This window comes from Ailuropoda melanoleuca, chromosome 9 (genome assembly GCF_002007445.2).
Source record: "Ailuropoda melanoleuca isolate Jingjing chromosome 9, ASM200744v2, whole genome shotgun sequence".
Taxonomy (NCBI): domain Eukaryota; kingdom Metazoa; phylum Chordata; class Mammalia; order Carnivora; family Ursidae; genus Ailuropoda; species Ailuropoda melanoleuca.
In genome coordinates this window covers 40,403,034-40,425,527 of record NC_048226.1, presented here as the reverse complement: position 1 = coordinate 40,425,527, position 22,494 = coordinate 40,403,034, and the positions used below count along the sequence as shown (strand labels likewise).

At 34.4% G+C, this 22,494-nt stretch overlaps 1 protein-coding gene across 8 annotated transcripts in view; it reads right to left on the bottom strand.

Annotated features, from left to right (window-relative positions):
- The window catches only part of CSPP1 (centrosome and spindle pole associated protein 1), a 159,437-nt gene that overhangs the window by 69,087 nt on the left and 67,856 nt on the right, over positions 1-22,494 (bottom strand). For all 8 annotated transcript variants that reach the window (XR_002142123.2, XM_034668149.1, XM_034668148.1 and 5 more), the window contains 6 exons: positions 22,165-22,232; positions 13,865-13,958; positions 12,546-12,603; positions 10,425-10,633; positions 8,202-8,323; positions 7,769-7,847 (listed from right to left, as the gene is read on the bottom strand). Coding sequence is in view for 7 of the 8 variants with exons in the window: in XM_034668149.1 (XP_034524040.1) it covers positions 7,769-7,847; positions 8,202-8,323; positions 10,425-10,633; positions 12,546-12,603; positions 13,865-13,958; positions 22,165-22,232 (630 nt within the window). In the remaining variant the exon portion in view is untranslated. The remainder of the gene's footprint in view (positions 1-7,768; positions 7,848-8,201; positions 8,324-10,424; positions 10,634-12,545; positions 12,604-13,864; positions 13,959-22,164; positions 22,233-22,494) is intronic.

The window sequence follows — 22,494 nt, the reverse complement described above, 5'->3', positions numbered from 1 at the left end:
AAGTATGTTGTCTGCAGAAACACACTTTAGATTCAAATACACAAATAAATTGAGGGTGAGACATGGAAAATTACATACCATGCAAGCTAATCAAAAAGAGAAGAAAAGAAAAGGAAAAAAAGAAAAGAAAAGGAACGAACAAGACCACCAACATTTATAACAGACAAAATACACTTTATGTCAAAAACCATTACTGGACACAAAAAACAATCTTTTATACTAATGAAGGGTCAACTTATCATTAAGACATAACAATTACATATGTACATAACTACAGAGACCCAAATACAAAAAGCAAAAACAATTGAAGAGAGAAACAGACAAATCAAAAATAATAGAGACTTTTAATACTTCACTTTTAATAACAGGACAACTGAACAGAAGATCAACAAGGAAATACAGAAAATAAACAATACTACAAGCCAACTAGATCTAAGACACATTGATGGAATGATCCACTCAACAACAGGACAATGCAGTCTTCTCAAGTATATACAGAATTCTCCAGCACAGACCATATGTTAGGTCATAAAACAAGCCTCACCAAATTTAAAAGGACTAAAATCATACAAAGTATTTTCTCCAACTGCAAAAGAATTATACTAGAAATGAATAAGAAAATTTGAGAAATTCCCAATTGTGTGGCAATTAACACACTCTAAAGTAACTAATAGATCAATGAAGAAATCAAGAGAAATTAGAAGATACTTTGAGATGAATGAAAATAAAGAGACAACATATAAAATGTCAGGGATGCAGCTAAAATAGTATGCAGAGGAGAATTTATAGTTATAAATATAAATATTAAAAGAGAAGACACAAAATTAATAATCTAACCTCCCACATTCAAAAACTAGAAAATTTAAGAGCAAATTGAACACAAAGTAAGCAAAATGAACAAAGCAAAAAGATCAGAGCAGAAATAAATGAAATGGAAATTAGAAGCATAAGAGAGAAAATCAGCTAAATCAATAGTTAATTCTTTAAAAAGATCAACAAAACTGACATAGGTTTAGCTAGAATGACCAAAAAAAAAAAAAAAAGGACTAAATATTGAAATCAGGAATAAAAGAAGGAATATCACTACTGACCTTATAAAAATTAGACTGTAAGGGAATACTATGAACAATACAATGCCAACAAATTAGATCATCTTGATGACGTAGGTAAATTCCTAGAAAGATACAAACTACCAAAACAGACACAAGAAAAAATTTTAAATAAACTGATGGCAAGATAGTGAATTAGTAATTTAAAAAACTACCCACAAAGAAAAGACAAGAGCCAACTAATTTCCAGGTTAATTCTACCACAATGAAAGAATTAGCAACAGTCTTTCACAAACTCCAAAGTAACAGAAAATGGAGGAACACTTCCAACTAATTCTATTAGGCTATTACTATCTGATACCAAAATCAGACATGAAGGGGCACCTGGGTGGCTCAGTCAGTTGGAACATCCAACTCGGGCTTCAGCTCAGGTTGTGATCTCAGAGTTGTGGGATCAGGCCCCATGGGGCTCCACATTGAGCTCACAGTCTGCTTACCATTCTTTCCCCCTCCTCCTCCCTCCCCTCACTCATGCTCTCTCTCAAATAAATAAAATCTTAAAAAAAAAAATCAGACATAAAAACAAAACCAAAGACTAATATCACTCATAAATATAGAGGCAAAAATCCTCAACAAAAAAATTAGCAAATGAATAATCCAGCAACACATAATAAGGATTATACTTCATGACCAAGTGGAATTCATCACAGGAATTCAAGGTTGATTTAATATCTGAACTTATCAATATAATACACCATATTAACAGAAAAAGAACAAAAACCTCTGAAGCATCTCAATAAATGCAGAAAAAGCATCCAGCAAAATTTGACTTCTAATTTAGAAATATGTTGAAATATGTGAAAATGCTGAACACAACAATCAACAAAGAATAGAAGGAAACTTCCTCAAGCTGATAAAGGCAATTACAAAAAAACTATTACTAGCATCACACTTAATGGTTATAAATGCCTTCCACTTAAGATCATAACAAGATAAACATATCCACTCTCATAATATCTATTCAACACTGTACTGAAGGTTCTAAGCAAGACAACTAAGGAAGAAAAAGAAATAAAAGGCATAAGATTGTAAAGGAAGAAATAAAATTATCCTCATTTACTGACAATATAATCATGCATACAGAGAATGCTAAGAAATCCACTAAAAACTGTTAAAAATAAGAGTTCAGCAAAGTTGCAGGATACAAGATCATAAAGTTCAATTGTATTTCTACAGACTAGCATGAATAAGACGGAAATGAAATCAAGAGAACAATTCCATTCATAATACCAAAGAGTATTAAATACTTTGGAATAAATTAAACAGAAGTTAAACAGTCTAAGTTACAAAATTTTGTTGGAAGAAATTTAAAAACCCCAAATAATTTTAAAGACATTCCACATTCACGGATTGGAGACTTAATATTATTAAGATATAAGACTAATCCATAAAGAAACAGAAAGTCTGTAAAGACCTATTAACTAGTAAGGAAACTGAATCACTAATCAAAAATTTCCTGACAGAGTAAAGCTATGGCCCTGACAGCTTCAATGGTAAATTCTACCAAACACTTAAAGAAAAACTAACACCAATCCTCCTCAAACTTTTCCAAAAACTTGAAGAGGAGGGAAGACATCCTAACATGCTGGGAAGCCATTACACTGATATTCAACCCAGACAAAAGATGCTACAAGAAAACTACAGACCAATATTGCTTGTAACCACTAACATAAAAATTCTCAACAAAATACTAGCAAGCCAAATTCAAAGGCCTATTAAAAGAATTAAACACCATGGTGAAGGGGAGATTTATTTCTATAAATAGAAATAAAAGACCACTACCTCAACATAATAAATGCCATATTTGAGACTGAAAGCTTTTCTTCTAAGATCAGGAACAAGGCAAAAATACCCACGTTCACTACTTTTACTGAACATAGTACAGGAAGTTCTAGCCAGAGCAATTAGGATAGCAAAATAAGTAAAAGGCATCCAAATTGGAATGTAAGAAGTAAATTTCTGTTCGTTGATGATATAATCTTACATACAGAAAATTCTAAAGATTCCACACACAAAAAATACCTGTTATTGAAACAAATTCAGCAATGCCAAGATACAAAGGTAACACACAAAAATCAGCTGCATGTCTATACATAAACAATGAACAATCTGAAAAGGAAATTATAAAATTCCATTTATAATACCATCAAACACAAGAGAATAATTAAAAATTAAGTTAACTACAGTGGTGAAAGATTTGTACATACACTGGAAACTATAAAACATTGCTGAAAGAAATTAAAGACACAATAAATGGAAAGGTACCCCATTTATGGATTAGAAGGCTTAATATTGCTAAGATGTCAATACTACCCAAAGTGACGTGCAGATTCAATGCAAGCCTTAGCTAAATCTCAATGATATTTTTTCCAGAAATAGAAAAACCCTTACTATATTTCTTTTTTCTCAAGGGACCCCAAATAGTCAAAAAATTTTTGAAGAAGAAGAACAAGCTACAGGACTCACACTTCCTGATTTTAAAACTTACCACAAAGCTACAGTAATCAAAACAACATGGTACTGGCACATAGACAGACATATAAAACAAATGAACAGAGCTCAGAACTAAATGCATGCATGTAAAGTAAAATAATTTCTGCAAGGGTGCCATGACCATACAATAGAAAAAGGACAGTATTTTCAACAAATGATGCTAAGAAAATGATATCCACATGTGAAGAGTGAAGCTGGACCCTTAATATAACATTTCATACCAACATTAACTCAAAATGAATCAAAATCCTCAATGTAAGACCAAAAACTATAGAACTCTTAGAAGAAAACATAGGGCAAAAGCTTCATGGTATTGGATTTGGCAATAATTTCTTGGATGGACACTAAAGACATAGTCAAAAAAGAAAAAAATAGGCAAATTAAACTTCATGAAGATTAAAAATTTGTGTGCACCTATAGTGTTGCTAGATACTATCAACAGAGTAAAAAGGCAACACAAAGAACGGGGGAAAATATCTGCAAATCATTTATCTGATAAGGAACTAATATCCACAATATATAGAGAACTCTTAAAATTCATTAACCAAAAAAACAAACCACCCAATTAAAAAATGAACTAAGGATTTGAATAGACATTTCTCCAAAGACAGACAAATGGTCAATAAGCACATGAAACTTCAGTTGACATCAGTAATTGCAAAGAAATGCAAATCAAAATCACAATGAGATAACAATTCATATCTATTAGGATGGCTATTATCAAATAAAACAAAAATAACAAGTGTTGGTGAGGAGGTGGAGGAATTGGAACCCTCATGTACAGTTGATGGGAATGAAAAATAGTACTGCTGCAGCGGAATACAGCATGGTGGTTACCTGATAGGTAATTATCATATGATCCAGCAATTCCACTTATGGGTATACACTTTAAAGAACCAAAAGCAGAGTCTAGAAGAGATACTTGTTTAAAAATTTTTTTTTTAAGATTTTTTAATTTATTTATTCGACAGAGATAGAGACAGCCAGTGAGAGAGGGAACACAAGCCGGGGGAGTGGGAGAGGAAGAAGCAGGTCATAGAGGAAGAGCCTGATGTGGGGCTCGATCCCATAACGCCGGGACCACGCCCTAAGCCGAAGGCAGACGCTTAACCGCTGTGCCACCCAGGCGCCCCTAGAAGAGATACTATAGAGGAAGAGCCTGATGTGGGGCTCGATCCCATAATGCCGGGACCACGCCCTAAGCCGAAGGCAGACGCTTAACCGCTGTGCCACCCAGGCGCCCCTAGAAGAGATACTTGTATACCCATGTTCACAGCTGCATAATTCGCAACAGCAAAACATGGAAGCAACCGAAGTGCCCACTGATGAATGGATAAGCATACACACTATATAATCAAGTATTATTCAGCCTTATAAAGGAAGGAAATTCTAACTTATGCCACAACATGGGTTAACTCTGAAACATTATGGTAAGTAAAACAAGCCAGACACAAAAAGACGAGTAACATATGATTTGACTTCTATGAGGTATCTAAAGTAGCTGAAATGATAGAGACAGAAAGGGGCAGGAGGAGGGGGAAGAGGGAGATGTTGTTTAATAGGCACAGATTCAGTTGTACTAGATGAAAAGAGTTCTAGGAACAGGTTGTGGTGATGGTTGCACAGCAACATGAATGTACTTAATACCACTGAACTACACACTTAAAATGCCCAAAATGGTAAATTTTACATTGTGTGTATGTTACCACAATAAAGAAATTGGAAAAAAATCAGATGATAATCCTAAACAGGTCTACAGATTCCATATAATGTCTACCAAAAATCTCAACTGACTTTTTGCCTAAATTGACAAGCTTATCCTAAAATTCGCATTGAATGCAAAGAACCTGCAACAGCCAAAGCTATCCTGGAAAAGAAAAACAAATTTGGAGAACTCACACTTCCCCAGTTTCAAAACTTACTACAGCACTACAATAATCAGTGCTCATGGCATAAGGATAGACACACAGATCAATGGAATAGAATACAGAATCCCAGAAACCGAGTCACATAAATATGTCCAGTGGATTTTGACAAAGATGCAAGAGCAATTCAATAGAGGAAAAGTAATCTTGTTAACAAATGATGCTGGGTACCACTAGACACCCACAGGCAAAAAAACAACAACAACAACAACAAAAAACCTTCATTCTAAGCCTCACATCTTACCTAAAAATTAACTCAAAATGGATCATGGACTGAAACGAAAACCTATAAAACTTTTAGGGGAAGTAAAAAACCAGCAAAAATCTTTGGGATCTAGGCCTAGAAAAAGAATACTAGATTTGACACCGAAAATATGATTCATAAAAGGAAAAACTGATAAATTGGTATTGATCAAAATTTAAAACTTTTGCTTATGCAAACCCTACTCAAAGGATGAAGACAAGCTTTAGACTGACAGAAAATATTTGCACACCATATATCTGACAAAGAACTAGTATTTAGGATATATTAAGAACCCTCAAAAACTCAATAGTTATAAAAAAAACACTCCAATTTAAAATGTGTAAAAAACGGGGTTCCTGGCTGGCTCAGTCAGTATAGCATGCAACTTCTTGATCTCAGGGTTGTGAATTCAAGCCCCACCTTGGACATAGAGACTACTTAAAAAAATAAGTAAAATAAAATGTGTAAAAAACATCAAAAGACATTTCGTCAAATATATATAGATGGCAAATAAATACATGAAAAGATGTTAAGCATCATCACTATTAGGGAAATGTAAATTAAAACCCCATTGATTGGGGCGCCTGGGTGGCTCAGCCATTAAGCATCTGCCTTCAGCTCAGGTTATGATCCCAGGGTTCTGGGATTGAGCCTGGCATCGGGCTCCCTGCTCAGCGGGAAGCATGCTTCTCCCTCTCACACTTCCCTTGCTTGTGTTTCCTCTCTAGCTGTCTCTGTCAAATAAATAAAATCTTTAGAAAAAGAAAAAAAAAACCAATGATGTATCATTACACACTTATCAAAGTGGCATAAACAAAAGTCATGACACCAAATGCTGGTAAAGATGTAAAAAAACCAGATTCTGAATACACTGCCAATATAAATGTGAAATGGTACAGTCTCTGTGAAAAGTTTGGCAGTTTCTTATAAAATTAAAGTTGTAACTACCATATAACCCAACAATAACACTCCTGACCAATTATCCTAAGTAACTGAAGACTATGTTCGCACAAAACCTGTACACGAATGTTTACAGCAGCTCTATTCATACTAACTTAGATATCCTTCAACGATAGAATGTTTAAACTGTGGTACAAACATACCATGAAATGCTACTTAGCAATAAGAATAAACAATTTATACATGCAGCAACTGGATGAATCCCAAGGGAATTATGCTGATTTTAAAAAGTCGACCCCAAAAGGTTATATATATGATTCCATGTTTACATAGCATTTTTTTTTAATGATGTTAAAGAAATGGAGAACAGATTAGTTGTTCCTGGTGCCTATGGAGGGAGTAGGGGCAGGAAGGAACCAGATATGGCCGAAAAGGGCATAAAAACGGATCCTTGTGATGATGGTAGTGTTCTGTATCTTGACTGTATCCAATGTCATATATTTGGGCTATATCACTGTACCAGTTTTGCAAGATCGTACCATTAGGAACTGGGGAAAAGGTATATAAGATATCTCTATATTATTTCTTATAATTTCATCATGGTAATCTATAATTATCTCTAATAATAAGTTTAATTTCAAATAATGATGCTATAAAGTATACTTATTGACAAGGAAAAGATGTTTATGATATACTGTTAATTTTAAAAGCAGGTTACAGAATATATACAATATAACATAATTTTGGTGTATGTTGGGTGTATGATTTTGTGACTACATAAGACTTCCCGAATGCTCACTTAGATACACCTATCACTGGATGAATGGGATCTCAAGCGATTTCAGTTTTTTTCATATGCTTGTATGTGTTCTTATTTCTCAATAAATATGCATACATGACTTTTCTCATGTGAAACAGGTTACTCTTAATTTTTTAAATGTACTTTCTATGAAACATTGACTTAAAACCAATACTTTGAACATACTGGTTATGCAATAATTGACAGCTAAGTTATATCTGCTCTGAAGGAAAAAAATAATACAGGTTCTATGGAAGGCAAGTTAATTTTGAAAGAAATTATTATTTTAATAACTTACATAATAGGCTGTGCTGGCTGGTGGGTGACAGGAGCACTAACATAAGTTGTAGGTTGTACTCCCATCATTCCTGAACCATCTTAAAAAAAAACAAACACGTTTATTTCAGAGTACCCATTTATTAACACTTTATTCCTAAAGAAAAAATCACATACTAAAATGTTATCTAAGGGAAAAATTTCATATTTCCTTCTCAGGAGTTAGCAAAGAACATTGCAAGAAAGCACGAAATAAACATTTCTTAAAGCTAAATAAAAAACAAGTAACTATGAAATATAGCTGAGTTTTAAAATAGGGCATTTTTAAGTCAATAAATATGAATATTTGAATTAAGTAAAGTTGTGGTTTTTCAACTTATTTATTTTGCTTACAAAAAAAGTAATTTTCCTGACTGAACCACTAGGAAAAAATGTTTAGCCTATAGATAACTTACAATAAGCAAGACTGGGATCCAAAGTATTCCTGGCCCCATAAAAATAATACGCATCATCATAAGGAGTCCGATAGCTAGTAGCTAAAGGTGGTAACAGGGGAGGAGGAGGCAGAGGTGCAATCCTGTATCAAAAGAAAATTGAAAAAATTTCTCATATTTCATTGCAATTTTTTTTAAATCAAGACATAATTCTTTTGCACAATTTTACTGAAAATCTAATTGCTGCTTTAGAAAAGGACACCATCTTGTTTTAAGCTCTTATCAAAAATTAGGATTCAAAAAGCAAAATATACTACCAAATTTCAGAATTAAAGTTATAACACCTACATAAGACAAAAACTTTGAATAATAATTAATTTCTAATTAGTCAGTTTATGCCTGTATTGAACAAACATGGTCCCTGTCCCTAATAAATAATACAGAAATAAACAGGCAATTACAGCACAGCATTTAAGTGAAACAATACAAATAGATACACGGTGCTGTAGGAATACAGATCAGGGACATTTAAATCACATAGGGGAAAGGAGGAAAGAAGAAGTAAGGCTTTCTAGAAAAGACAATGCCTCAGTCATGTTGCTGGAGTCACACGAAGGATAGTGCAAGAAGAAAAGGCGAAGAAGTATAAATGGGATTATAAATGGTTCCATTTGACTGGAGGGAAAGAGTATTTTTTTAACTCTATGATAACTCATTTTTCTTTCAAAGGAAATCAACCATAATGTGAAAGAGAAGCCACTTATATATCAACAGTAAAGTCTGGCCATAATGTTTTGTCTTTCATAAAGTTAAAACTTTTAAAAACCTCTACTTCAGCACTTCACTGCTGATTAGGAAATATCTATTTGCACCAAGGCAATATTTTCCAGTAGTAAAAACGGAAAAGGCAAATTCCTTTAGATGACCAGAAAAAGAAAAGGGGGCATCCTAGAATGTCTTCCGTTTTCTGTGTACCTTAACAGGTTACGCTTGTTGAATACTTCAAAACAATTTTGAAGAGCTAAGAAGGCTTTCAAGTTCTCTCCAGTCATTAATATTTTTCACACTTACTGATCACTTAGTGTGTCTAACCTTACCATTCTCACTGCATAGATAACATCAACAAAGCAGCTGGGAAACTGCTATGAAAGGGAACTGTCAACATCATTATATCTTAAATTTGCATAGAGATTTATAGAGAATTTGATCTTCACAACAATTCTGTAAGTGTAGGTAAGAAAAAAAGACTACTATTTTCACTTGTACAAATGAGAAAACTGAAGTTTAATAAAGGTGTAGTATTCCCAAAATGCAGACAGTGGAGCCAACCATTTTAATCCCTAAACCAATGCGGAGACCATCATACCACTCACTGTAATTTTGATCCCACCTAGTGTTTGAGTCAGGAAGTCATTACGTGAAACAAACAAAACACCTAATAAACACAGTACACGCAGTGCTACAATTTGTTAGTAAATAAAAGACCAAGTCCTGCTGAAAGTACAGCACAAAAAATATCAATGTTAAAAAGAAAACCACCTAATTAAACACACTCCTATAATTAATACATAAGAGTAAGCAAAAATAAGTTAAACTCCTACTAAGGGAAGAAAGTGCAATCCAGAAAAATAACAATGTTAACAAGAGAATTTTCTTTATGTATAGCCTAGTATAGAATGATGCCTTTTTACCTATAAAAATCAAATCCTTACTCTAATACATAAGTTATAGGTTTTATAACATTAACACTTTTAATTTCAGATATTGAGTTGCATAGCCTGTAGTAATCGCAGAGAAAGAGTGGAAGGAAACAGAAGCTAAAATAAAGTCATATATACAAAAGAACAACATGAGAAATTTTTTTCTGCTCAAACTGAAAGAAGTAATCAGTGTTTGCCAAGTGGAAATTACAAAATTGAAGAAAATGTATAGCTTTTACATGTTTAAAGTTTTTTAATAGGTATACCAAATGTAACCTAAAACTAAATACTAAATGTAGTTACACATTGTAAAACTATCAAAGCATCTTTAAACAATAAAAGAATGTTATAAGGATTTCCCTTGTTTTTATAAGAGAAAAGGCCAACAACGCAAACAAATTTCAAGAGAAATTCTTTCACAGAAACTGTTAATCATACAAAAATCTCTGAAGGACAACTTTATCTGCTTCAGCAAATCCTTCTAAACATGAAATATAATAATACGTTACCTAATTCCCAAACACAGAACATTTTAAACAAGCACCTGGGAGGCACCATTTCACCAAGGGTGCAGCTGGGTCCACTGTGCAAATCTTCATTTTGAGATGGGATGGAGTGAACTGATGGGATGGGTGGGGCAGATGGGGCAGATAAAGGAGGGAGAGGTGTCTGGAAAGCTACTCTGGGTCTTTCAGGTGGTATCATCTCTTCAAAATGTCTTGGTGCCACACTAAACTGCTTTAGTCTATCAGGCTAAAATAAAGAAAAAAAAATCTATTTGTTACATGCAATCATAAATTTAAAGGTAGAAATTTAAAGGTGGAAGGGACCTCAAAAGACCCTCTACCCCAGATTGCAAACAGGCACTTAAGTTAGTCACAGGATAAAAGAATTTTATACCTATAAAAGACTTTGAAGATCTAATCCTTATTTTATAAATGGGGTAAATGAGGCTCCATGAAAGTACATAAATCACCTAAGGTCTCACCATTAATAAATAATCAAGCAAAAACTAGAGCCAGACATTAATTCTAAGTACAAAACTCTATTATACTACAACACTGTGCTATTTCTCTAAAGGCCATTTCTGACATCAAGTATTCTCTAGAATGGTCAGCAAATGTTTTCTGTAAAGAGAGCATGCAGTTTCTCCACAACTACTCAACTCAAACATAGCACTAAAGTAGCCCAAAACAATATGTAAATAATGAGTGAGGGTGTGCGGCAATAGAACTCTGTTTACAAAAATAAGAAGCAACTAGATTTGGCCATAGGCTATAGTTTCCTAACCCGTGTTTTAGAACATCATTTATGTATCCTTTTCTAAAATTTGACATCAAAAGTAACGGTCTAACTATTATATCTAATGTTTTTATTTATTCTCATAAAGCAACTTGACACTCTAAAGGTTGTTTCATTCAAATATAAATAAGAATGTCCATCAACTACTAACGTAACTATAAATTAAACGTTTAACATACCACCATATTACATTAAAAAGTTCAAGATTTTAAAAGGAAGTTTTTGATTATGAAAACTATTTCAAAGGTATTCACTATTGATAGAGGAAAATATATTTAGCTTTGGAATTATCCTTTCTTCCCCACCATGTTTAATTCCTCAGGAATGATTTCTCAGATTAATCTAGAAGTTTTATTCTAGGGGCGCCTGGGTGGCACAGCGGTTAAGCATCTGCCTTCGGCTCAGGGCATGATCCTGGCGTTGTGGGATTGAGCCCCACATCAGGCTCCTCCGCTATGAGCCTGCTTCTTCCTCTCCCACTCCCCCTGCTTGTGTTCCCTCTCTCGCTGGCTGTCTCTATCTCTGTCAAATAAATACATAAAATCTTTTAAAAAATAAAAAATAAATAAAAGTTTTATTCTATGAGCAGTCAAAAAGCACATTAGGAGTGATATTAGTACAGTGTTAAACTTCTTTAAATGGATAACCCACAGGACAGATACACAGCATTGGTAAAAGTGTATTAAAAGTTGCCTATAGTTGAATACTTTTAAGTTGCTCTATTCTTTTTAAGAATGAACTTTTTAATGAAATTAAAGTTTCTTAGTCATCAAAGACAAAAACTTGCCTTAACAAATAAATTCTACATATCCCACTACAGAAAAAACATATTTTGAGAAGAGCAATAAATTATTACCTCCTCCTTACTTAACTGCAATGATGTGAGTAATTCATTCCACTTAATGATGAGAATACAAAATTGAAGTAAAAACAAGATTATTATGTCTCTAGTTTTATAGTAAATAAAAATTACTAAAATGCTTAAACACTAGAATCAAAGATTTCAGTTTCTTTGGAAATTGTTCTAACATAAGAAGAGTGGTAAGATAAACTCAAGAAAAATATTAACATCTATTGTAAATTAAACTGAAATAACTTTCCCCTGGATAGTGCATGTGAACAAAGTAGAAAGAACTAATTTAAAACAAACTAAAAAAAATGCACATATGAAAAAGGAAAAATTATCTTAGAGGAATAAACAAGTAAGAGTTAGGACTTAACGTTTTATGAGAACTGAATTTATTACTATTCAAATTGGTCTACTACTGTATTTCCCCCTATACCTTTCTATCTCCACCTGCCACCACCACTGAGGCTTATTTAAATGAAAGAGTAAACATTAAAAGATGCCAGAAACACTTACTGATTTCTCAGGGTCTCGTACTCCAGAAGCTGCAACACTGAGTTCCATATCTTTTTCTCTGAACAAAATTAAAATTCTGTATATTAAACAGTTATAGTAAACACTATCAAAATCATAATCATTACTAAAACAAACTTAAACACAAAGTCCATGCAATAACATCTCCAAGGACAAGTAATTGCTTTAACTGACCTTAAATAATTCAAACTAAATTTTTGATTTGGTGCAAAGTAAACTAGATTTCACATGTAAACTGACTTACAGTAAGTCTTAAAACCAGTGCCTGGAGTACTTCAAAGCCTCAGTAATTCACACAGAATAAATTACAGAAGTAAAACAAAATCTTTACTTTATGAAACGAAAATGTATGTTTTGTTGGCAAAAGGAAGAGTAAAAAATTAAAAATTAATACCATACTTTTTAAGTATTTAAACAGAGTTTTTAAGAAAATGATGTTACCAAAAAAAAAAAAATGATGTTAAAAATGACTAATATAAGACAGTAGATATGGGCTTTCTCTAACATAGAGGAAAAAAGGCTAAACTAAAAGTTAATAGTAGGCCTCAAGATAAAACAAGATTCTCTAGAAACAAGGTATCTATTCCTAATTATAAACTATAATTACTCTTTCACAAGTATTTCTACAAGAAAGATTACAAACACTAAGACTCGTATACAATAAAAATATCTGTGGATTTATCATGATTATGTTTTATATTGCATTTACGGGTGTGCTTATCATCTCACATTGTTGTAAGACAAAATACTTCCATTTCATGTTTGTTACTACATATGAGGTAATACAGTGGGCATGTAGATAACATTAAATGCTACTCTAATCAAAAATTTAAGATATTACTGAAGGTATATATAAAAGGCCTATTATAGAATATACACACAGTCTCATCTGTTACCTATATGACACAATAAATGAACACTCATATAGTATTTGTTTTATTACCCTTGCTGATATACAATGTAGAGGCTGAAATAGAAATTACTTACAAACACATAATCATCTTAGGAAAAACATCCCCTTCTTTTACTATATAATTGTTATCACCATTTAACACAAAAGTACTTTTTAAACACTTTATTTATTTATTTACTTATTTTAGAGAGAGGGAGAAAGCGCTCATGCAAGTGGGGGACGTGTGAGAGGGAGAACCTCAAACGGTCTCTGCAGGACTGAGGCATGACCCAAGTCATGACCGGAGCTGAAATCAAGAGTTGGATGCCCAACCAACTGAGCCACCCAGGCAACACACAAATGCATTTTAAGTTCAAAACACCTTTTTTAAATGCAAACCTTTCATTACCGTCTCTTGTTCTTCTGTTGTTCAGCCATTTGTTCCAACAGTTCTAGTCTATATTTCTCTTTCCTTTTCTGAATAAGTTCTCGATCTTCACTTCCTAGAAAGTGGTAAGAAAAAAAAATGGTTTTAACTCTTAAGCAACATCTGCAACTAGAAACTTGAATTTTAAAAATACTCCATTTTTAATTACATCAAAGAGTAATTAATTACTACATATGCAGAAAATATAAGAAGTAAAATTGTATATTACCTCTTCAATTAATTTCATAATTTCTGAATATCTTCTATATGTCAATCACAAGACACATTATGCTTTCCCAAGCCTCTAAACTTAGTCAAACACCTTAAATAAGAGAATACTGTAGGGGTGCCTGTGTGGCTCAGTGAGTTAAGTGTCCAACTCTTGATTTCGGCTCAGGTCATGACCTCAGGGTCGTGGGATCCAGCCCTGCGTAGGGCTCTGCACTGAACGTGGAGCCTGCTTGGGGTTATCTCTCCCTCTCCCTCTGCCTCTCCCCACCTCTCACATGCACACTTGCTCTATCTCTAAAAAATATTTAAAAATTAAAAAAATAATTTTTAATACTCTAATAATCCACATCCCTATTTTTCTAATAATTAGGATATCACCACTAATAACTCCTACAAAATTTAAATTTAGCAAGTATGTCCAAAATGAACATCTCAAAAGCAATTGCTCCTCTTAAGTGAAGATCAAGCCTCAAAACCTCATATAACTAAGAATGCTCATTATCTCTTATTCACTTCATATGCAGATCCTCTTTCTATTCTTACCACCTTTAACCTTTGATAGGACTTGTCTACATTTCACCTGGATTGCAGCAATAACCTCCTAATTAGTCTCCTCATTACCCCCTCTCTTTGCTCCAATACACCCAGCATACTTATGTAAGATTAACTGTCTTAAAATACAACACTAATTATACTGGCACCCTGCTCAAAGAACTTCAGCAGTTACCTCAATTCTATAGAAAAAAATAAATAAACCTCTTACCAGGTATCACACAAAAATCGAGTTGTGCAAACATTTTAGATCCACATTAGATCATTACTACTGTTTTTTTGTTTGCTTGTTTGTTTTTTACTTACAGGTGATTTAGTGATTACTGTGATTTTTTTTTTTAGACTACAGTTGACAACGTTACATTAGTTCCAGGTGTACAACATTGACTCAACAAGTCTTCACATTATGCTATACTCACCAGGAGTGTAGCTGTCATCTGTACTCATGTTTTTATAGTATCATTGACTACATTCCTTATACTGTGCCTTTTATTCCCATGACTTATTCATTCCATACCTGAAAGTCTGTATCTCCCACTCCCCTTCATCCATTTTTCCCATCCTGCTCCCCTCTGGCAGCCATCACTTTGTTCTCTATATTTATAGGTATGGTTCCACATTTTTGTTTGTTTATTCATTTGGTTTTTTTTAGATTCCACATATGACTGAAATCATATGGTAGTCATCTTTTTCTGACTGACTTATTTCACTTAAGCATGATACCATCTAGGTCCATCCATGCTGTTGCAAATGGCACAATCTCATCCTTTTTATGGCTGTGTAATATTCCATTGTTTGTATATACTATTTCTTCATGATCCATTTGTCAACTGATGGACACTTAGCTTGCCTCCATATCTTGGCTATTGCAAATAATATTGCAATAAACGTAAGGGCACATGTATCTTTTTAAATTATTGCTTTCATTTTCTTGGGGTAAATACCCACTACTGGAATTACTGCATCACATGGTATTTCTAACCTCCATACTGTTTTCCACAGTGGCTGTACCAATTTGCATTCCCACCAACAGTACTTGAGAGTTCCTTTTTCTCTATATTCTAACAAACATCATTTCTTTTTTCATTTTAGATATTCTGACAAGGATAAGATGATATCACGTTGTGGTTTTGATTTGTATTTCTCTGATGATTAGTGATATTGAGCATCTTTTCATGTGTCTGTTGGTCATCTGTATGTCTTCTTTGGAAAAAATATCTATTCAGGTCCTCTGTCCATTTTTTTTTTTTTTTAAGATTTTATTTATCTGACAGAGAGACAGCCAGTGAGAGAGGGAACGCAAGCAGGGGGAGTGGGAGAGGAAAAAGCAGGCTTCCAGCGGAGCAGAAAGCAGGGAACCTGATGCAGGGCTCAATCCCAGGGCAGACGGCAGAAGCTTAACAACTGAGCCACGCAGGCGCCCCCTCTGCCCGTTTTTAATCAGCCTTTTTTTTTTTTTTTTTTTTTTGTGTTGAGTTGTATAGGTTCTTTATATATTGTGGATGTTAACCACTTATTGGATATGTCATTTGCAAATATCTTCTATTCAGTAGGTTGCCTTTTCATTTTGTTGATGGTTTCCTTTGTTGTGCAAAAGCTTTTTTTTTTTTTTTTTTTGGTGTAGTTCTAATAGTTTATTTTTGCTTTTGTTTCCCTTGCCTTAGGAGACATTTCTAGAAAGATGCTGCTATAGCTAATGTCAGAAAAATTACTACCTGTGTCCTCCTCTAGGATTTTTATGGTTTTAGGTCTCACACTTAAGTCTTTAATTCATTCAGAGTTTATTTTTGTGTTCAGTGTAAGAAAGTGGTACAGTTCCATTCTTTTACATGTAGCTGTCCAGTTTTCCTAGCACCATTTATTAAAGAGATTGTCTTTAAAAAATAAAAATAAAGAAAGGAACTATCTTTTCCCATTGTATGTTCTTGCTTTCTTTGTCATAGGACTATATAAGTGTGAGTTTATTTCTGGGCTCTTTATTTTGTTCCATTGATCTCTGTGTCCATTTTTATGCCAGTACCACACTATTTTGATTACTACAACAGCTTTGTGGGACTATCTTGAAATTTGGAACTGTGATACCTCCAATGTTGTTTTTCTTTCTCAAAATTCCTTTGGCTATTCTGGATCTTTTGTAGGTCAGTACAAATTTTAGTATTATTTTTTCTGGTTTTGTAAAAAATTCTATGGGTATTTTGTTGGAATTGCACTGAATCTGTAGATTGTTGTGGGTAGTATGGACATTTTAATAATACTATTTCTTCTACTGGTGCCTGGGTGGTTCAGTCAGCTAAGCATCCAATTCTTGGTTTCAGCTCAGGTCATAGTCTCAGGGTTGTGGGATCAAGCTCCACATGGGGCTCCACACTCAGCACAGAGTTTGCTTGAAATACTTTTCTTCCTCTCCTCCCCGTCTGCCCCTCTGCATGCCTGCATGCTTGCATGCACGTTCTCTCTCTTCTCCCTCACCCCCCATGTCTAAAATAAATAAATAAATAAAATATTTTTAAAAAATACTAATTCTTTAATTCATGAGTATGTAATATCTTTCCATTGGTTTGTGTCCTCCTCAATTTCCTTCATCAATGTTATTATTGCATATCTTAATGACAAAAAAGAACCTCCTAATCCAGATACGCATCATCTGGAACACCACACAATCACTGGACACCAAAAATGCAACTGAACCAGCAATTTCTATACTACCTTAATTATTAGTCTCCCTACCATCACTGAACATAGAGCATCTAAGTGCACTCATTAAGCACAGATGTCAGCAACAGTGACGCTCCCATAGGAGTAACATGAATTACATTAAGCTTCGTAATGTTTTGTATCAAAGTAGATTGATCCCTTCTGCTTCTGATCATGATGGAGTGATAAACACAGAATTTAACCTTACACTATGAAAAGAAAATAATACAACTAGGCAAAACATGAAATAAGTGTTTTTCGGACACCGGACAACAGGTAGTACAGGACTATAATAACTGAGAGAAGGAAAATTAATGAGGTGAGCCCTTTAAGCGTTGCCACTTCTGCCTGAATGCAATTTCCAGACCATGGATACAGGGAGGGAGAACCAAACAAAGTCAGGAAACTAAGCAAATCAGATAAAGATCAAAATTCAGGAAGGCTAAAATGTCTGGAAGTTTAGGGCAAAGATTCAAAAAGAAGCATAAAAAGAGCTTCAGGGGCACCTAGGTGGCTGAGTCAGTTAAGCGTCTGACTCTTGATCTCAGGGTCATGAGGTCAAGCCCCGCATTTGGCTCAACTCTGGGCATGGAGTCTACTGAAAAAAAAGTCTGTTGAGGGGACACTTCAGACTTTACTGTGCACTGTCTATAAATGCACAGGGTAAAATTTCATTAGGCTGCACAAAAAACTACAGAGGACATAAAATGAAAAATTCTCAGACATCCTCAAAGTAGAAATTCCAGCTTCAGCCAGCTATAGGCATTCTCAGTGGTCTTCTAGGGTATTCAAGGAAGACTCCCCCTAGAAAGGTCATTCAATAGTAATAAGGCTGGACTGTCCCTGTGAAGAAGGCTACTCTAAGATGTCCTTTGCAAAGCTTAAAATAAGACCTCAAAAAGATTAGTTCTTAAGTATCAGAAAAAATGTGACTATGGTAGGCAAAATTCTAAGATAGATCCCATATTCCCTGCCTTCTGGTGCTGATTCCCTGTATAAACCTCTCCCCTTGCATACAGGCAGGACATATAACTTGCTTCCAGCCAACGGAATATGGCAAAGATGAAAGGAATTTGCTGATGTGAATAAGGTACCAATTCCAAATCAAAATTCAAGTCTGAATTAATCAAAAGGGAGATTATCTTGGGTGGGCCTGACATAATCAGGTAAAAGCCCTCCCTGAGTTTAGAGATTCTCCTTGGTGGCATAATAAAGTGAGCAGCTGTCGTAAGGAAGCCCATGTAGCAAGAAAAATGGATGGCCTCTAAGAACTGTGGGCAGTCTCCACCTAACATCCAGTAAGAAACCAGGGCCCTTAGTAATGCAGCCACTAGTAATGAATTCTGCCAACAATCTGAATGGGCTTAGAAGTAGATTCTACACCAGTCAAGATTCAGATGAGAAAACACCCTGACTGACACCTTGGTTCTAGCATTGTGAGACCTGAGCACAGAACCTACCTAAACTCCTGACCCACAGACACTGTGAAATAACGTAAGATGTTCTGAGACACAAAATTTGTGCTCATCTTTGATGCAGCAATAGAAAACTAATACAATGACTAATAACCATTAGAAATGTTAATCAATAGAAAAAAACACATGAACAACAGATGATGGAACAACAAAGATATTAAATTAGCTATCATAACTATGCCCAAATATTTAAATAAAAGTAGGAACATGGGGGCACCTGGCTGGCTCAGTAGGTAGAGCATGTGATTCTTCATCTTGGGGTCCTGAGTTCAAGCCTCATGTTCGGCATGGAGTTCATGTAAAAAAAAAAAATCAACTGGATTTAATAAAACTTAAAAAATATATAAGTGTATTTTTAAAGATTTCTTTTTTATTTGAGAGACAGAGTGAGAGCCGGGAGAGGGACCAAGGGAAAGAGAGAATCCACAAGCAGACTCCCCAGCTGAATGTGGAGCCTGATGCAGGGCTTGATCCCAGCACTCTGAGATCATGCCCTGAACCAAAACCAGGAGTTGGCCATTTAACTGACTGAGCCACCCAGGTGCTCCCCTCACCTTTTTTTTTTTTTTAAAGATTTATTAAAATATATTTTTTTAAAAAAATAGAAACATAATGAGGAAGAAACAGAAGTTATTTTAAAAAATGGGGAGTTGTGCTTCTACTTAGCAGAAAGCTACAAGAGAACGCTGCGCAAACCCTACGATGGGGAAAAAGCTCATCACCTTATAGGTGACTTTCAAAAAGCCCATCAGAGAGCTGAGGTTATAAGCAACCAGGTAAAGTGAATTCCAAAGGGCATTAAAAACCAATCCAAAGAGAGATGGGATAATCCAAATTTTTTTTACCTTTCCTAGAGTATGGAGAAATAGGCAGCTGCCTTAAAAGGAGGTAGGAATAGCTGAAATGTTAATGAATTCTTAAAGGCTTTCAGTGGGCTAGAGTAACGACGGAGATTCTCTAGAAAACCCAGACACAAGAGGAATCTGCAGTCACTTCTCTACCTCCACCAGATGTTTATGACAGAAACTGGAAATGGGACAACATGAGACACACAAAGAGACCATTCTGACGCCAAATAACACTGCATGCTTTCCAGATCCTTCTTTCATACAAAGCAATGGCCATGATCTACTGGTTGAATACCAGAAAACCTGCTGGACCCAGCATTTTGCACTTATATAAAGCGAGGTTCTGCTACTGTTAGGGAAAGGTTGGGAAATTCTCACACAAAACCCTCCACAAACATAAAGGAAGGGTTTGGCTACCACTCTGGGGAGCATCAGGAACACTGAGAGAGACTCATTTCTGAGAACCAGATGCACAGGATCAGCCTTGCACCAAAGAAAAAGCAATAGCAATCACTCTGTCAGAGTCAAGCAGGTCCTGCTGAAAACTGAGGAAGGTGCAGGCACAGTAAGAAAATCCCTCCAGCACTCCAGGCCCCACACTAAGAACAAGGTAGTCAGAGAATTTAAAACTTATTTCTAAACAAGTGGTAGAAGAGTTGAAAATCATTAAATATGCACAAGATATGAACATCACTATCAACCAACTGATCTACTTGACATTTATAAACCACTACCCTCAACAACCATACAATGACATTCTTTCAACTACAAACTAAAAAATCACCAAGATAAACTATATCCTGAGCCATTAAAGACCTTTTTTAAATTCAAACTTGAAATAACTGAAATTATACAAACTTTTTTTCAGACCATAAGGGAATTAAGCAGTTAGTAATAAAAAGACAGAAGGAAAATCCCCAAATATTTGAAAATTTAAAAGCATACTTCTAAATCATCCATGATCCTTTTATAAACCCCAAAATATATTGTTATTTTTACTCTAAGTAGTCACTGTCTTAATTTTTAAAATAAAGCAAAAGGTTCCAAATTAGGTCCTTGGGACAAAATTATAGGAAGACAAATTTCAATTCAATTGAAATGAGAATTTTTTAACAATCAGATTGTGCTACCTCTGGAGTTCCCTATGGGTCCATACACATATAGGCTGGAGGGGGAAAAAAAAACCCATGAGATAAATCACTGGATTAAATGACTTTAAATGGTCTGTTCCAAGCATTAGAGTCTCTTATTTTGCCAAATATTCATCCATCATTCCTGGATTGCAGTAATGGTAAATTTATGCCAAATGGCATAAACCTTAAAATTTTGGGGTAGAGTAATCCATTTATTGAGAAAATTATTTGTCAGTGGGCTCTGAACAAAGAAAGCCATTTCTCCCATTTTTCATGTTTAATAAAATACATCATAAGAATGAAGCCTTTACTCTGACTTTCTGACAGGTTACACTGGTTAATTCTCACTTAAAGACATTACATTAGAATAAAACTCTAGGGGCGCCTGGGTGACTCAGCTGAGCAGCTGATTCTTGATTTTGGCTCAGGTCATGATCTTGGAGTCCTGGGATCCAGCTCCACATCAGGCTCTGATCTGTTCTCTCTCTCTCTCTCTCAAATAAATAAATGTTAAAAAAAAAAAAAAAGACTAAAACTCTAGTTGTTATGCCCTATTTTCTCAAAATAGCCATTTCAAGGAAACGAAGATCTGAGATTATGCAATTAAGTATCTCTATGCCCAAGATTTAAATTACTGACTGCTTTCAAGTTGAATGAATCTAAACTTTTATCCAATTTCCTCACATATTTCACTTGAAACCAAATTTCAGGTCATTTTTTCTAACAGTTTTTACACAGAAAACTGACCACTTTTCTATTTTAAAGTTATACATGGGAAATAAATAAGGATCTCTCTTCACATTGTTTCTGAAATTATGACAAGTAGCAAATCAACATTCTTATATTAACCAATGACCTTCGTTTCTGATAAAATAAAGAGAAAATCTGGATTATGAACATGATTTGAACAAAAACCTTCTCAGAAACTACCTGAAAAGAACATAGGAAAGGATGTTTATCAAGGGATAAAAAGGTTTAGTTCAGGGAAACTAAACTTCAAATGGAAGGCAGTCCTGTACTAGCTAAAGAAGAAAAAGAATAATGAAGAAAAAAACTATTGCATATAAAACAGAATAAAAGAAATAGCCACAATACAATGAAGTTAATGAAATTAATATTTCATTCATCATCTATAGAAAGCTCATCACTAAATAAAGTTATTCCACTTTAAAATTATACATGGAGCTATACAAAACACATTAAATGTTTAGCATAGAGTCTATCATAAACACTAGATAAGAGTTTTCTATTATTAGTAACAGGAGTATTAATGACAACACTGAGTTCTCACTAAAGACCTTTTCTAGAACAGCCTGCAAAAGTTTAATCAACTGAAGTTTTGTACGTACCAAAAAGCATTCCTGCAAAAGGACTACAAATCTCTCGGTTAGTTTTGGATGGTTCATTGTCTCGAGCACTAAAACAAAAAACAAAAGAATTAGAACCCAAATGATTTTCAGGTAACAAAAAGAGTAAATTGTAGGTATGAGTTATGGGCCTTTCAAGGTACTATGGACACTATAATAGTTACACATTTTTAAAATCAGGGTAAAATCATAGCATTTTCTCTCTTTATACAGTGGAACCTCGATATATTCATGCTCTATAAATATATAACCTTTTTCTTCAGCTTGCATCAATGGCTCTATAGATTCCCAATAAAACCCTTTTTCATAAGA